The 17,658-nt window shown below is 39.3% G+C and overlaps 1 protein-coding gene across 1 annotated transcript; it reads right to left on the bottom strand.

Moving 5' to 3' along the window:
- Positions 1-8,630: 8,630 nt before the first annotated feature.
- Positions 8,631-16,004, bottom strand: LOC148772210 (uncharacterized). Its single transcript, XM_088826477.1, has 2 exons — positions 14,880-16,004; positions 8,631-8,829 (listed from the first exon to the last, which is right to left on the bottom strand). The coding sequence occupies exons 1-2, from the start codon at positions 15,910-15,912 to the stop codon at positions 8,795-8,797; spliced, it is 1,068 nt and encodes a 355-aa protein (XP_088682603.1). The 5' UTR covers positions 15,913-16,004; the 3' UTR covers positions 8,631-8,794.
- Positions 16,005-17,658: the final 1,654 nt, after the last annotated feature.

Here is a 17,658-nt window from a genome sequence, read left to right as displayed (position 1 = left end):
CTTTATCTGTATGACGAAACATGAAAGTAATCTTCCACATAATTGTATCCTTCTATCGTCACTTTGTAGAGCACACAAGCAACATGAGCACATGGGAATCCCGAAATTCGCCACATTCGGCATAAACATGATTTATTTCATAAATCAACTACAACAACAGGTTCACTCAACACCTCATATACCGAGTCATATATGCAACGAAACACGAAATATGCAACGAAACACGAAATATTTTTAACAAAACACCTAACATGAACACATAACGATTATACACAATTAAATTAAATAAACCATCACCATGAGAAACGGAAAAAAAAGACATGGTACAATATGCATCTAGCGCCATAAATTAGCCTTATATTTCAAAACTTGAATTTGCAAACCTATGGTAAAAAATCATGTACCCAATTGAACCAACACAAAACACAAACCCATTAATATGTTACGATGAAAATCCATACCTTCTTGCGGTTGAATCTTAAAAAAAACACACTCAATTTTTAGCAAAATAACATTGTATAATGATATCTGTGATATCTTCTTCACTGGCGTGTTGTATATATTAACGAGATTAGATTATGATACGGTTAATTTCAATTTGGAACGTGATCCCTAATTTAAAGGGACGTGATATTAATTAAAATATGTAACCCCACAAAACGTCACAAACGTTCTGTTAATAATAAGGGTAATATGGGATTATTTAAAAAAAATCCCTTATTTCATATATTTTACCAAATCAGGATTTAGTTACGAAAAAAATATTGAGCTCGTATTCCACATCTAATTAAGTTTTGTTTAAGGGACTTGCAGTGTATTATGATAATTTAGGTTTTTATACACCGTTAACAACTTAGTAAAAGAAAAATAATCTTATGTTTGCCTACTATGCACAGTATATTATTCAAATGATTTGTTTTAAAATTATTATGATAACTCTTATAATTATTTTATCTTGTATTTCTAAATACTGTTTAAGCATGACTACGGAAATACATAGTTAGGAAAAATAGGTATGTCGATGGTCTTTATAGAATATTATAAAATGGTTGAAGAAAGTAATTACAAACATTTTAAAATTTAAATAAAGAAGGTAGGCTAAATATGGTTTTATAAATGGGCAAGACCCCCATTAATCAAATGTAATTAACGAAAATTCCTGTCCAAAAAATAATTAGTGGAAACCCCATTAATTTGTAGTAAAATGTGAAATCCCTCGATCTCAGGGAGCTCCCATCTTTTGGCCCGACAAGTATTTGAAGGAGGAATGTAAATCATGGTGACTCAATAGCTCGTTAGGGTAGCGGACCCGGACTTGGTGCCCACAAGGAACCAACCCTCATTGAAGTTGAAATTCCTATACTGCGGCTGTCAAGATTCGATCCTAGGACCTTGTACCAAGTTACCACCCCTGTAACCAGTTGAGCTATACCCATACCGGCTAGAAACCCCGTAGCTAATATTCCACCAAAATGCTATTTTTAATAATTCTAAAACTACACTTAATCGTCCAATGGACTCTTTCGAAACCATAATCTCATTTTTTCATTTATCCTATCTTCATTCTCGTTCCTTTCTTCTCTCTCTTCTTCTTCTTCTTCTTCTTCTTCTTCTTCTTCTTCTTCTTCTTCTTCTTCTTCTTCTTCTTCTTCTTCTTCTTCTTCTTCTTCTTCTTCTTCTTCTTCTTCTTCTTCTTCTTCTTCTTCTTCTTCTTCTTCTTCTTCTTCTTCTTCTTCTTCTTCTTCTTCTTCTTCTTCTTCTTCTTCTTCTTCTTCTTCTTCTTCTTCTTCTTCTTCTTCTTCTTCTTCTTCTTCTTCTTCTTCTTCTTCTTCTTCTTCTTCTTCTTCTTCTTCTTCTTCTTCTTCTTCTTCTTCTTCTTCTTCTTCTTCTTCTTCTTCTTCTTCTTCTTCTTCTTCTTCTTCTTCTTCTTCTTCTTCTTCTTCTTCTTCTTCTTCTTCTTCTTCTTCTTCTTCTTCTTCTTCTTCTTCTTCTTCTTCTTCTTCTTCTTCTTCTTCTTCTTCTTCTTCTTCTTCTTCTTCTTCTTCTTCTTCTTCTTCTTCTTCTTCTTCTTCTTCTTCTTCTTCTTCTTCTTCTTCTTCTTCTTCTTCTTCTTCTTCTTCTTCTTCTTCTTCTTCTTCTTCTTCTTCTTCTTCTTCTTCTTCTTCTTCTTCTTCTTCTTCTTCTTCTTCTTCTTCTTCTTCTTCTTCTTCTTCTTCTTCTTCTTCTTCTTCTTCTTCTTCTTCTTCTTCTTCTTCTTCTTCTTCTTCTTCTTCTTCTTCTTCTTCTTCTTCTTCTTCTTCTTCTTCTTCTTCTTCTTCTTCTTCTTCTTCTTCTTCTTCTTCTTCTTCTTCTTCTTCTTCTTCTTCTTCTTCTTCTTCTTCTTCTTCTTCTTCTTCTTCTTCTTCTTCTTCTTCTTCTTCTTCTTCTTCTTCTTCTTCTTCTTCTTCTTCTTCTTCTTCTTCTTCTTCTTCTTCTTCTTCTTCTTCTTCTTCTTCTTCTTCTTCTTCTTCTTCTTCTTCTTCTTCTTCTTCTTCTTCTTCTTCTTCTTCTTCTTCTTCTTCTTCTTCTTCTTCTTCTTCTTCTTCTTCTTCTTCTTCTTCTTCTTCTTCTTCTTCTTCTTCTTCTTCTTCTTCTTCCTTCTTCCTTCTTCTCCTTCTTCCTTCTTCCTTCTTCTCCTTCTTCCTTCTTCTTCTTCTGCCTTCTTCTTCTGCTTCTTCTGCCTTCTCCTTCTTCTTCTGCTTCTTCTTCTTCTTCTTCTTCTTCTTCTTCTTCTTCTTCTTCTTCTTCTTCTTCTTCTTCTTCTTCTTCTTCTTCTTCTTCTTCTTCTTCTTCTTCTGCTTCTGCTTCTTCCTTCTTCTTCTGCTTCTTCTTCTTCTGCTTCTTCTTCTTCTTCTTCTGCTTCTTTTTCTTCTTCTTCTTCTTCTTCTTCTTCTTCTTCTTCTTCTTCTTCTTCTTCTTCTTCTTCTTCTTCTTCTTCTTCTTCTTCTTCTTCTTCTTCTTCTTCTTCTTCTTCTTCTTCTTCTTCTTCTTCTTCTTCTTCTTCTTCTTCTTCTTCTCCTTCTCCTTCTTCTTCCTATTCTTCTTCTTCTCCTTCTCCTTCTCCTTTCCTTTTTTTTTTTTATTCTCTTTTCTCCGGCAACAGCCTCGACGTTGGTCACGAGGGCCATCGTTTCCACCAACAAGGAAAATAAGAATTAGCCGAAGAGGAAGAACTAGCGGAAGGAAGTTCTAGAAGAGGAGAAACCCCATCCACCGCCGCCGGAAGATGGTGAAATGCGGGGAGTCTCCACCGCCACGATCACCACCTCTTCTGTCTCGGCGATCAAGAGCCTGCTCGACGAGGTCAATCCGATGGATTTGGGGAGGAATCCAGACGAATTTTCGACAAAGTGTAGCATAAATTTTCTGGTCACGGCAGATTTTGAGGACGACGAGGGCCGATGCAGATGAGGCGGCGCTCCTCGTGAGAGAAGGTGGGCCCATGTGGTATTTCTACTTTGGTTTGTGGTGGGGGTTGTGATTTAGTTTATTTGTAAAAAAATCGTCAGAATATCTAAGTGGGGGTGGTGATGGTGTGGTGTGGTGACGATGGGGAAGAGATCTAGGGTTTTTCGGTAGATCGGCGGAGGACGGAACGGGTAAATAAATTCGCGCAGGCTGGACCCTTAATCGACTATGTATTTTGGTAGTCGATTAAGTTAATCGACTATACTCTGGTAGTCGATTAAAATGTTAATCGATTGTTTGGTAGTCGATCAAGGCTACTCTATTTCATTTTTTAATTTTTGTGTAATGATTCGGTTTATATAAACCAATTACAATTGAAGTATATTATTTGTTTTGTCAAAAAATGTTAATATTTGTTTTTATGTAATTGTGTTTTTTTTACTAGCCAGTTCTCTAATTTACTATGCTTCATTATAGTCGATTAATATACTTGATAGAGAAAAAAATTAAAACACGAAAAATAAATAAAACATTAAAAAATCAAATGAAATAAATAATAAATAATAATAACAAATTAAAAATAATAAAAATGGCTGATGAGGTAGCAATGGCTGATGAGGTAGCAGCATAGCAGATGATAGTGCTGATGAGGTGGCAGGGGCATAATTGAAAAAAATGAATGGCTGAAATTGGGAGTGGACTTTTTTTAAATGATGCACAATAGTTTGAACCTCTCCCTATTAAAAGAAGTATTGTGGGTTATCAAAGAACCCCATTATAAATACTTTATAACCTCTCCGACAACTTTTTTTGTTTTGTAGATACCTCAAAGGATTTTAAGACATTTCAAACATAGTTAGTCATCTGATGATCCTTATTAGTCAACTACAATATATGGAATCGAAGATATGAATCGGGTTACTGACCAAATGCTGGATGACCTTGAGATTCATGCGTAAAAACTAAACGTGAACAAAGTCGGGGTCGATCCGGCGGAAGCCCCTCCGATGCTTAAGTCAGATACTTGGATCGTGAAATAGTCGAGAGGATTGTAATAGTTGGATTGCTCGAGTAAAAATAATGTACCTTGATTGGGTCGAAACCAATTTTTGGGCCAAACTTTATTTGTAGGTGATTAGGCCTTCGTAGTAATAACTTTTAAACTCGAGGCCTAGTAAATAAATAAATTGTGGGTCCATTGGGTTGGCCCAATAGGCATATCATTAAGCCCCCACTTTCAATTCAATGTAGGAACTAAGTTGAAAGAGGTGTCGGATCGTGTCGAGAGTAGATTGACTTTAAAAATTATTTTGTTGGCGTCGTGGAGGAAAAAAATAATAGTAAATCTTTTAATATCGTTTGGCAGGAGGATATCAAAATCCTCGCCAAAGAAATTTTCGTCTTATAAAGTTGCGTAGGAGATATTTATATCTTTCGGAGGGAATAATTATGGGTAAGTGATCAATTTTTCCACTGTATACCCTGTCGTAGAGTAGAATATATTCCCTGGTTGAGCGGTTCGTTAGATTAAATTATTTTATATGAGCGAAGTAGGCAAGGTGAAACAGCTGTGAATTATATTGTGAAAGCCGGTGGTGGAGAATGAGATGACTTTTGGAACATTGAGAAAGATGATTGGATCGAGTTCCGGTAAAAACATTGTGTGGATGATTGCGTCGGAGGACAAAATCGTGCGTCCGATTGACACACGATTGGAGCTTGTGGAAGCGGCGGCTGCCGAGCCGCGCGACTGCTGGATGAGAGAAGAGCCACGCAAACTGGAGGAGCCACGCGAATGGTTGGTGAGAGAGGAGCCGTGCGATCGGCGGCTCGCGTTCACGGAGCCTGAGGTCTGGAGAGAGAGAGAGAGTGAGGCCGCGCAATTTGAAGAACGCGCGGACGCACGATGCGCGACTTGTGACACTGCGCGCGACGCGCGATTGGAGAATGCGCGCCACACGCGACTGGGGCAGATGCGCAACGCGCGGGCGCGTGACTGGAGCTGATTCTAGTGCGTTGGGGTGCGTGGTTAGTGTTGATTCGGTGGTTTTGGGGAGGCGCCAACGTGTTTCTACTTGTAGTGATGATTTTGTATCGAATGCTGGTATTTGTAATACGATCGATGAGGTTGGTAATAATAGGCGACGTCGTAGATCCCAAATTATAGATTTTGGGAGTGATAGTGGAAAATTAGTTAAGTCAAGTTCGTCCAGTGAGTCTGAGTGATCCGAGAGTGAATTAGACCCAGATGGTGACGTGTAAGGTGAGGATGACATTCCACTTGAAGATGTCGTTATAGACAAAAATAGAGGGAATAAAATAAAACCGACTAATATTGATCTAGTCGATTTTGATAGCTTTGCAGACCGAGCAGCAATTTCAGGTTCTTCGTCAGCTAGTTGAGGCTCCGAGGAATATTGAAATCCGTTTGCCCAAAAAAGGCGAACGATTGTACGCACCACCTGATGGGTTCCATACGGTGTATGTCGAATATTTGACGTGTACTTCCCAGATTGTGCCTGAAACGACCCTCTTGAAGATATGCGAGGGATTTGGGATAGGGTATTGTCAATTAACTCCGAACGTGATTCTCACGTTCGAGGCGTTTTATCGAAGAATGACGCAAGTAGGATTACCGGTTAGCGTCAATATGTTCAAGGCATTGTTTATGTTACCTCGTGCGAGTAGTTTACCGATCTTCTGCACACATCCTCGGGTTCCTTACATTTTTTTAAGGCGATCAAAATTGTGTGGAGGAAATAGAGTTCATATTTATTTTATGTGAAGGCTCCGACGTTCGATGTACACTCTGTCTGAAATCCTATACGTGCGAATTTCAAGATAACAAAGAACATGGTGAATCGGATTAGGTAGACGCGGTTATGTGACTTAGAGTTTGATCTGAAGCATATGATTCTCGAGGCTCGACTGCTTATATCCTGTCGTGTAGTCTACATGATTAACTTATGCATGTGTGCCTTATTTTATCTTGTTTTTATCCATCTGGTAGTAATGATTAATTTTTTTTTATTATTTGTTTTTTTAGATGGATGTAATGATTTCGCAGCCCTCCGGGCTAAGGCTTATGGAGGTACTAGAAAGCCAGTGAACAAGGCCCCTCCCACGCAAGGGAAGTCAAGTAGTAGTAGATTGCACAAGGTGACTCACGTGGAGACCCATCACGTGAGTGGAGATGATCGTAATCGTGATATTAAGGGAAAGGTGTGAGTGTTCGAGTAGGTGACCAATAAGTCAACTTGTGGCTGTGGTCTTTCCATTTATTCTTGTAATAAATAATTATTTTTCATATAAATGATAAAACACCTTGGCATTCTAGATCTTTGTCCCTTGTAGAAACATAGATATAGTCGTTACTGTTATCACAATTACTCATAATTGATATTTTACGATCGTGAGATATTTTTTAAGTATTATAATTGTTAAACCGTGTTCCTAATCGAAGGGTTACAATACCAATGACGATATCGGCCTTTCCTATTAAGAGACTAACACTTAGTGTATGTGTACTGTGTCTCATCATAAACGGTATTGTGATATCGACATGCATAAGTGGGTGCTTGTATGTTGACGAGTTCACCGAACTCCTTCATCCTAGGAATCTCTAAGTGGTTCTCAATAATCGAGTAGAGATCTCTATGATATAGTTGTAGACCATTAGTCCTTAAGACCTAGACATTACCATTACTTGACTAGATGACCAGCTGTATCGTGACCTGTCCCTGAGTTCCACCGAGGACTGCCCCAAGGGCCTGTGTTCGTGCAATCTGAAATCTAGTGGTAGGTCTGTGCATTGTAGTCGGGGATTCGTTCGCTAGAATAGTCTTGGATGTCCTGTGTGTTCTCAAAGTTTGTAATCTTTAAGTCTATGGCCACAGTTGACTAAGTGATGATTAGGGAATTCAATTTTCTAAGTCATGCACGTACCGATTAGAACGATTGCACAGTTGGAGGTCTCGATGAACCAATGCCTCTAGTTCAATCGGGACATATGAATCGAAGGATTGTTCTGTACGTTAACTATATCACACGGTTCTTGCAGGTACTTCATTTGTATCTAGGAAATCATGACGGGTAGTTGCTAGACGCCAATCTTGATTCGTTGGGTGATTAAGTTGAAACGAACTTCATCTTAATAATAACTCTAGGGACGAGTTTAAACCACAAAGAGTTGTAGACCCATGGCTATCTTACACCTGAACCATCGAGGTTCACACTTCTCGTGCACTCGAGATCTTTGAATAAACGGTCAAAGATAAAAATGTTTAATATTTGTATAATTGGAAGTTAATATGATTGAGTCCAACATTCGTTATTTGGAATTACGAATGAGAATAAGAAAAGGAAAGAACTAAGCGAACATCTTAGTGAACTTTCTAAATTGGGAAATTTCCAAATTTAGAAGGTCCACTGAATTAAGGTTTCCAGTTTTACAAATTGGAAATCGAGAATTGGCATTCGTAATAACGAGGACGTTTCAATGAATTCCGAAAATGTAATTGTAAAAATTTTCCAATCATTGAGTTGTGAGACACAAGCGAAGAAAGACTAACGAACTTAAGTTGTTGGGCCCGATCCAACTTAAGCCTGTTAGGGCTTTGATACAAGACACTATAACTATAAGATTTATAGGTCTTACACTACACAATCCACAACACAAAACCCTATCCACTCACTCCTCTCACTCATCACATCCGCCGCCAACCGCCGTCGCCGCTATCGCCGCCGTTGCATTAATTCGGCGCCCACGCGCCGTCTAGTTCTTCGGTAGTATTACCTTTTAATTATTCTGTAGCACCCCCCTTCTAGACGGGCGATAAATCGAACCGGTTTATCGGAATCTTTATTAAACTAGCGGAAGCAAAGGATCTCTTTGTCATTTTTGAAACATTGGAATGGGGTGAAAATGCAATTATTAAAAATATGTTCTTTTGGGTATTTGAAGGCTTTGGATTTTCGAAAACTTTGTTGGATTGCTTTAGCCGAATACAAAGCTTTGATTTAGAAGTAAGTTTCGAAAGGAGGTTTCTTATTCGAGTGCTACATTCTCACTAAACATTCTTTTCGGTTCGAGAATAAATCAGAGTTCGAAAAGGTTATTTTGGTGGATAATTCGAAGTTTTCCAACGAAGGCATGAAAATAGTAATTTACGGAACTTAACATATTAAAGTAGGAAATAAGTACGATTCATAAGGAAACGAGTTCAAAAGTACGAAAGGGAAATATTACGGTTTTAGAGTTACACCACCAAAAGAAAATAACCAAAAGCCTAGCATCGTTCATAGGTCCTCGTACGTCTTCCAAAACCCCGGGCAAGACCTCGATCCACTACTCGATCCATCCCGGTTGAGGATTACTACTACCTGCAATTAAAAGACATCTATATGAGCTATAAAGCTCAGTAAGAAATCCGAGTATTATCAAACTTTGGAAATACGTTATAAATAATATATAATATTGTATACCCGTTCTTACCCACAATCCGCACACAACACGAGGCAATCGATCAAAGCACATATCTCACGAAAATACCTCAGTTAACAAAATCACGTAAAATGACTAGAATGCCCTTTTTGTGAAAATCATGAAAAACACATTTTTCGGTTTATCGGATCCGTGAAAGATTAATTTCTGTACCGGATAATAAACCTGTTACGAGCCCGTTTTCACTAAGTGGAATCAAACCACTACCACATCATCCTAGTTGGATACCGGCCCACTATATCCGAGTTGTTTATTATCCGATATTCCATTAACCTTTCAAGTAAAATTCATTTTTATGCAACTTTTCGAAATTATGCTTATGACCCACACATAACATCACAAATGTCAATCAAGTGTCACAAATCACACAAATACTACAATTTACCACATATTTATGATTTGGGCAAAAATCCCAATTTCACACATAAACATACAACCACACACGGCACACACACCATGCACAATCAGCACCCACACATTCACACATTTGCAGCACACACACATGTACCATCAACACATTGAACACCACTAATTATTCATCAAAGCAAGCTTAAGAATAAATACCCCTTTTTACCTTTCGTTTAATGGACTTATTACCACATCTAGGTAATAATCCATTCCAATCAATTTCTCACAACCATTAAACACATCCAGCAACAAATCCAAGTATAAAAATACCAAAACTCATCATTTATAACCATTAAATCAAAACATGAACACTTAAGGCACAAAACATATGTAAAAGGCATGCAATTAACCAAATTTCGAAATAATAGCAAACTAATTTCAAAAATCCCCAAATTAAATCCTAGAACTCCTAAATGACTTAAATTCCAGATTCTGAAATTATTTTAAAGTTTTACAAAGTTTCGAATTTTCTTGAAATTAAAAACTAGGAAAATCCCTTTTTCAATTTAAAAATCCAAAACTCTAATATAACTCTAATTGAATTAAAAACTTGTTAAATAAAACTTTTTCATATCTAATACTTGCTGAAAAACAGATCTAAACTTTAAAAAAATGAGATTTTTAGGAAATTGCAGTTTTGACCCAAAAGTTTCAAGATTTACACATGCAACCACACTAGAAGTTCAAAATTAACTTTTTCATGAAAACCCCTAACAAATCTGAAATTCCACTTTACTAGATGCAGAAAATGAAGTTGAAAAGTCACTTTATGCAGAAATGTCGGAAATTACATAATTTGCCCCAAAATTTCTAGATCTACACATGCAAGCCTACTAGAGTTTCAAAATCAACTTTTTCTTACAAAAATTCTTTAAATCCGAAATTTTAGTTCAATAAATGCTGGAAAACAGTTTTGAAAGCATTTTTCGGACAGACTTTACAAAAATTACAGATTTGGCCCAAACTTTCGAAGATCTACACATGCAACCACAAAAAGTTAAAACTCTCATTTTCTTGAAAACCCCTTTTTGAAATCTGAAATTTTTAAGGCTTTTGGCCAATAAATGCTGTATCTCACCACTATCCACATAGATTATGCATGCAAGAACAAGAATTTAACAAGAAACACTTAATTTCCATTTTTCTTCAAAAACCCCTAAATTTTCGAAATCACTCCCAATCTTTTAGAAAATTTTGAAAACCCTTTGAATACTATTGATGCCATTTAATTGCAGCAAGAAATCGGAATTTCTTACCTTAAAATCGAGGAAAGTAAAATAACCGAAAGGGAGGAAAGCTTTCAAGCACCGAAGTCCAACCAAGCCACCTTGATTGTGAAGGAAATGGTGTGAGCTTCAAGGAGGGAGGAGTTGTGATCTCCCGAAAGAAGGCAAGTGGTCTTGATGGTGTTCTTGGAGTAGTCCAAGGCAAGAGTTAAATAAGGAACTCTCATTTTTAATTTTGGGAAATTTCTTGAAAATGTGAAGTGAGGTGGAGAGAGGAGAGCCGATGATGGTGGTGATGGTTTCGGTGGAGAGAGGGGAGAGAGACAAGTAAGTGTAGATGTGTTGGAAGGAAAAGAGATGAAGGTGTCTCTTCATCTTACTAATGAGGGTGGAGTGTAGGATTAGGGAAAATGATGAGTGTTTTGCCAAGTGTAATGCATGCCTAATTACATATAATTTATTTATTTAATTTAAAGCACAACTTGCATCTTAACACACACATACACATCCGAACACACACACACACACAATTTCGGACATATATATATATTCAAATGTATAATGCAAGTATTAGTATATATGTATATATACGTATGCATGCATGTATGTACGTGTATATATATATATATATATATATATATATATATATATATATATATATATATATATATATATATATATATATATATGTATACAATTCGCATACTTCACCAAGTTTCAAATAATTTATCAAATAACTAAGAATACGCAATTATTCACATAAACCACGTAATTCACGAAATTTCATAGTATTTTAATTTACGGAAATTTAAATCATATAAATCACACATATAATAACGCATGTAATTATTCACGTAAGTAATATAGTTAAATTCACGTAATGCATATAATCACGTAATAATATTTCCTAAGGGTTTTCTCGAGGTAGGAATATCAATCCCAGGTTTTAGGATTTTCGGGTTTTGGAAATGTGGGGTGTTACAATCTCCCCCCCTTAAAGAAATTTTGTCCCCAAAATTGTTACCTGAACAACTCGGGGTATCGCTCGCGCATTTCTTCTTCTCGTTCCCACGTAGCTTCTTCGGGTGTATGGTTTTGCCAAAGGATTTTAACAAATTTAAGGTCTCGGTTTCGAAGAGTTTTGGTTTTGGAATCAAGTATTTGGGAGGGTTGTTCTTCGTAGGATAAGTTGGGGTTTAGTTCGACCGGTTCGGTTTTCAATATGTGGTCAGGGCTGCGAATGTATTTTCGAAGCATCGAAACGTGAAAGACATTGTGGAAGTTGGATAAGTTGGGCGGTAAGGCGAGTCGGTAGGCGCGAGTACCAACTTTGTCGAGAATTTCGAATGGGCCAATAAATCGTGGTGCTAATTTTCCCTTTTTCCCAAATCGCATAACTACTTTGAAAGGCGCCACTTTTAGGAATACGGAGTCTCCGACTTCGAATTCGAGATCTCTCCTTCGAGTGTTGGCATAACTTTGTTGCCGATCTTGGGCGATTCGCATTTTCTCTCGGATATTTTTGATGATATCGACGGTTTGTTGGACTAGGTCGGGACCAAGGAATTTTCTTTCACCGATTTCGTCCCAATGGAGCGGGGACCTACACTTGCGGCCATAAAGGGCTTCGTAGGGTGCCATTCCAATTGACGAGTGAAAACTATTGTTGTACGCGAATTCGATTAGTGGAAGGCGGGATTCCCAATTTCCTCCAAAGTCGAGAATACAGGCGCGGAGAAGATCTTCTAGGGTTTTGATAGTTCGTTCGGATTGACCGTCGGTTTGGGGGTGATAGGCGGTGCTGAATTTCAATCGCGTTCCAAGGGTTTCGTGTAAGCTTTTCCAAAATTTTGACGTGAATCGAGGGTCTCGGTCGGAAATAATCGAGACGGGGACGCCGTGGAGTCGGACTATCTCGCGGATGTATAATTCGGTCAGCTTTTCTAAACTAAACGTCATTCGGATCGGGAGAAAGTGAGCCGTTTTGGTCAGTCGGTCAACGATCACCCAAATGGCGTCGGATCCTCTTTGGGTCTTCGGAAATCCTTGCACGAAGTCCATTGTGATAGCTTCCCATTTCCATTCGGGGATTAGGTTCGACTTAAGTAGACCTCCGGGTCTCTGATGTTCCGCTTTGACTTGTTGGCACACTAGGCATTCTGCTACGAATCGGGCCACGTCTTTCTTCATTCCAGGCCACCAGTAGAGCTTTTTGAGATCTTGGTACATTTTGGTTTCTCCGGGATGGCAAGTGTACGTGGTTTGGTGAGCTTCGGTTAAGATTAGTCGGCGAATGCTTGAGTCGTCGGGGACGTAAATGCGATTTTGGAATCGGACGAGACCATCTTTGGTGACTTGAAAGTTGGGATTGGATTCGAGGTTGTCGCGAATTTTGAGAATTTGCGGATCGTTTTGTTGGGCTGATTTGATCGATTCTCCCAAGTTAGGTTGGACTATGAGGGCGTTGATCGATTTGCGGCTAAGTGCGTCGGCGACCACATTTGCTCTGCCGGGGTGGTAGAGTATCTCGCAGTCGTAATCTTTGACTAGTTCGAGCCATCTTCGTTGCCTCATGTTCAAGTCTTTTTGGGTGAAGAAATACTTCAGGCTCTTGTGATCGGTGTAGATGGTACACTTTTCACCATAGAGATAGTGTCGCCAGATTTTGAGTGCGAAAACGACGGCGGCTAATTCAAGGTCGTGCGTTGGATAATTGCGTTCGTACTCTTTGAGTTGACGTGAGGCGTAGGCAATGACCTTTCCATTTTGCATAAGTACGGCGCCTAGACCTAATTTCGAGGCGTCGCTGTAGACTACGAATTCTCCGACTTTCTCTGGTAGTGCGAGAATTGGTGCCGAGGTGAGTCGAGCTTTTAATTCGGTGAAACTGGCGTCGCATTCGGGAGTCCACTGATACTTGACGTCCTTTCGAGTCAATCGGGTGAGTGGAGAGGCAAGCTTCGAGAAATCCTTCACGAATTTGCGGTAGTAGCCGGCTAGTCCAAGGAAACTTCGGATTTCCTTTGCGTTCTTCGGAATTGACCAGTTTGACACCGCTTCTATCTTGCTGGGGTCGACGGAGATTCCTTGTTCTGAAACAATGTGACCAAGGAAAGCCACACTCGAAAGCCAGAACTCGCATTTGCTGAACTTGGCGTAAAGTTGATGCGATCGGAGGGTTTGGAGTACGGTACGAAGGTGAGACATATGATCTTCTTGGCTTTTGGAGTAGATGAGAATGTCGTCGATGAAGACAATCACGAACTGGTCCAAGTATTGATGAAAGACTCGGTTCATAAGGTCCATGAAAGCTGCGGGGGCGTTGGTTAAACCGAAGGGCATGACAACGAATTCATAATGGCCGTATCGGGTTCTGAAAGCCGTTTTGGGGATATCGGTTTCTTTGATTTTGAGTTGGTGATAGCCGAATCGGAGATCGATTTTCGAGAAGACTGATGAGCCTTGAAGTTGGTCGAAGAGATCATCGATTCGAGGAAGAGGGTATTTATTCTTGATTGTGACTTTGTTGAGTTCACGGTAATCGATGCAAAGGCGGAGGGATCCGTCCTTCTTTTTGACAAAGAGAACCGGTGGGCCCCACGGGGAATGGCTGGGTCGAACATAGCCTTTGTCAAGCAATTCTTGGACTTGATCTTTCAGTTCTTTCAATTCCACCGGGGCCGTACGATACGGTGCTTTGGAAATTGGCGTAGCGCCGGGAATCAGATTGATTTCGAACTCGATTTCTCGATCGGGTGGAAGTCCGGGAATGTCATCGGGAAATACGTCGGTGAATTCTTGGATAGCTCGAATGTCGGAAATTTAGGCTTTGGAATCGGATTCAGATTTTAGAATATCCACTAGATAGCCGGAATGGCCTTTGTGAATGAGTTTGACTGCTCTGATCGCGGATATGATTGAAATCGAGGGTTTGGGTTGACTTCGAAATTTTAGGGTTTCGCCATTCGGAAGTGGAAAAATGACCGTTTTCGAGGCACAGTCGATTTGGGCTTTGAATTCGGTTAACCAATCCATGCCTAGTATAACTTTGAAGTTTTGGATCGGTAGGAGGATTAGGTCGAAATTCATGGTTTGAGTGTGAACTCGGATTGGGCAATTGAGTATGACTAGGTTAGAGCACATTTCTTCGCCAGAGGGAATGAGAATTCGGTATTCGTACTTTAATCGATTCGGTTCGAGATTTAAATGCGCAATTATGTCTTTCGATATAAAGGAATGAGTAGAGCCGGAATCGATAAGAGCGTAAATGGGTTCTTCGAGGATAAATATGGTACCTGCTATCATAGACGGGTCTTGCTCGATCTGTTCTTGAGTCATGGCGAACACTCGACCGGGGACGTTCGGTGGGGGTTTCGGGCAGTCTTTCACCATGTGTCCGGGCTGATGGCATCGAAAACAACTCCGTGTTCCGTGTACGCATTCTCCGGAGTGACTCTTTCCACACTTTGGGCAGGTTGGCCTCGGCGGCGGTGGCGGTGGTCCGGTTGGTTGACGAATGGGCTGCGTTCCTTTTCCTCGGAATGGGCGGTTGCCGAAATTGTTCTTTTTCCATGGTCGTTGAGTAACTCCTTGTGGTCGGCGGCTGTTTTGAATGTCGCGTTCGTCTTGGGCAGCCATGAGTGCTTTGTCTACGAGTTGGCGGAAAGTTGAGGCGTCGGACATACGAATGTCTCTACGAATTTCGGATTGGAGGCCACGAATGAAATGGTTCTTCTTTTCTTCAGCGTCTCGAGCGATGAATGGGGCGTAGAGGCAGCCACGTTCGAAACGGCGGATGTATTCGATCATTGGTAAGTCGCCTTGGCGGAGTTCGAGGAATTCTTTGAGTTTGTGGGCTCGCACATCTTTCGAGAAATATTTTTCGAAAAATTGCACTTTGAAATCGGTCCATGGCAGAGTCTCGAGGTTTGTTCCTTCCTTGATTCCTTCCCACCAGTGACGAGCTTCGTTTCGGAGGAGGAATATGGCACAATGCACGCGGTCGCGGTCGGTCACTTGCATGTAGTCGTAGATGACTTCGAGAGATTTGATCCACTCTTCGGCTATAGTGGGGTCGGTTCCACCGTGAAATTCGGATGGGTTCATTCGGAGAAATCGCTCGTATATGGCTTGCGGCGCATTATTTTGAGGCGGGGTTTGGTTACGTTGGAGAAGTTGCTCGATTTGGCATTGGTGGTTTTGGGCTTGTTCACGGATTAAATTTGAGAGATTGTTAATGGTTTGATTGGGGTCGTGGGGTTCATCGGCGGGATTGCTCGGGTTTGCTCGGGTTATACGTCTCGCCATTATTTCTATATTAATTATCATTAATAAGTAAAGCAAATAAAACACATAAAGAAAATAATACACATACGTTACCGGATGGTCCGAGCTTCGTGTCTCGAGTAGTCTCTAAGCCCGTGAAGTCCGTACGAGTATCTATGAACAATGCTCTGATACCACTCTCTGTAGCACCCCCCTTCTAGACGGGCGATAAATCGAACCGGTTTATCGGAATCTTTATTAAACTAGCGGAAGCAAAGGATCTCTTTGTCATTTTTGAAACATTGGAATGGGGTGAAAATGCAATTATTAAAAATATGTTCTTTTGGGTATTTGAAGGCTTTGGATTTTCGAAAACTTTGTTGGATTGCTTTAGCCGAATACAAAGCTTTGATTTAGAAGTAAGTTTCGAAAGGAGGTTTCTTATTCGAGTGCTACATTCTCACTAAACATTCTTTTCGGTTCGAGAATAAATCAGAGTTCGAAAAGGTTATTTTGGTGGATAATTCGAAGTTTTCCAACGAAGGCATGAAAATAGTAATTTACGGAACTTAACATATTAAAGTAGGAAATAAGTACGATTCATAAGGAAACGAGTTCAAAAGTACGAAAGGGAAATATTACGGTTTTAGAGTTACACCACCAAAAGAAAATAACCAAAAGCCTAGCATCGTTCATAGGTCCTCGTACGTCTTCCAAAACCCGGGCAAGACCTCGATCCACTACTCGATCCATCCCGGTTGAGGATTACTACTACCTGCAATTAAAAGACATCTATATGAGCTATAAAGCTCAGTAAGAAATCCGAGTATTATCAAACTTTGGAAATACGTTATAAATAATATATAATATTGTATACCCGTTCTTACCCACAATCCGCACACAACACGAGGCAATCGATCAAAGCACATATCTCACGAAAATACCTCAGTTAACAAAATCACGTAAAATGACTAGAATGCCCTTTTTGTGAAAATCATGAAAAACACATTTTTCGGTTTATCGGATCCGTGAAAGATTAATTTCTGTACCGGATAATAAACCTGTTACGAGCCCGTTTTCACTAAGTGGAATCAAACCACTACCACATCATCCTAGTTGGATACCGGCCCACTATATCCGAGTTGTTTATTATCCGATATTCCATTAACCTTTCAAGTAAAATTCATTTTTATGCAACTTTTCAAAATTATGCTTATGACCCACACATAACATCACAAATGTCAATCAAGTGTCACAAATCACACAAATACTACAATTTACCACATATTTATGATTTGGGCAAAAATCCCAATTTCACACATAAACATACAACCACACACGGCACACACACCATGCACAATCAGCACCCACACATTCACACATTTGCAGCACACACACATGTACCATCAACACATTGAACACCACTAATTATTCATCAAAGCAAGCTTAAGAATAAATACCCCTTTTTACCTTTCGTTTAATGGACTTATTACCACATCTAGGTAATAATCCATTCCAATCAATTTCTCACAACCATTAAACACATCCAGCAACAAATCCAAGTATAAAAATACCAAAACTCATCATTTATAACCATTAAATCAAAACATGAACACTTAAGGCACAAAACATATGTAAAAGGCATGCAATTAACCAAATTTCGAAATAATAGCAAACTAATTTCAAAAATCCCCAAATTAAATCCTAGAACTCCTAAATGACTTAAATTCCAGATTCTGAAATTATTTTAAAGTTTTACAAAGTTTCGAATTTTCTTGAAATTAAAAACTAGGAAAATCCCTTTTTCAA

This window comes from Erythranthe guttata, chromosome 2 (assembly GCF_056151865.1).
Source record: "Erythranthe guttata isolate IM_541 chromosome 2, IM_541, whole genome shotgun sequence".
Lineage (NCBI taxonomy): Eukaryota > Viridiplantae > Streptophyta > Magnoliopsida > Lamiales > Phrymaceae > Erythranthe > Erythranthe guttata.
This window is presented reverse-complemented; position numbering and strand designations above follow the sequence as displayed.

Excerpts from the sequence above, each read along its gene's own strand:
- LOC148772210 (XM_088826477.1), bottom strand. The coding sequence starts at position 15,912 with ATGATAATTAATATAGAAATAATGGCGAGACGTATAACCCGAGCAAAC. Across the intron at positions 8,830-14,879 it reads AGACCCGTCTATGATAGCAG|GTAGTAGTAATCCTCAACCG; the intron begins GTACCATATTTA and ends TTTTAATTGCAG.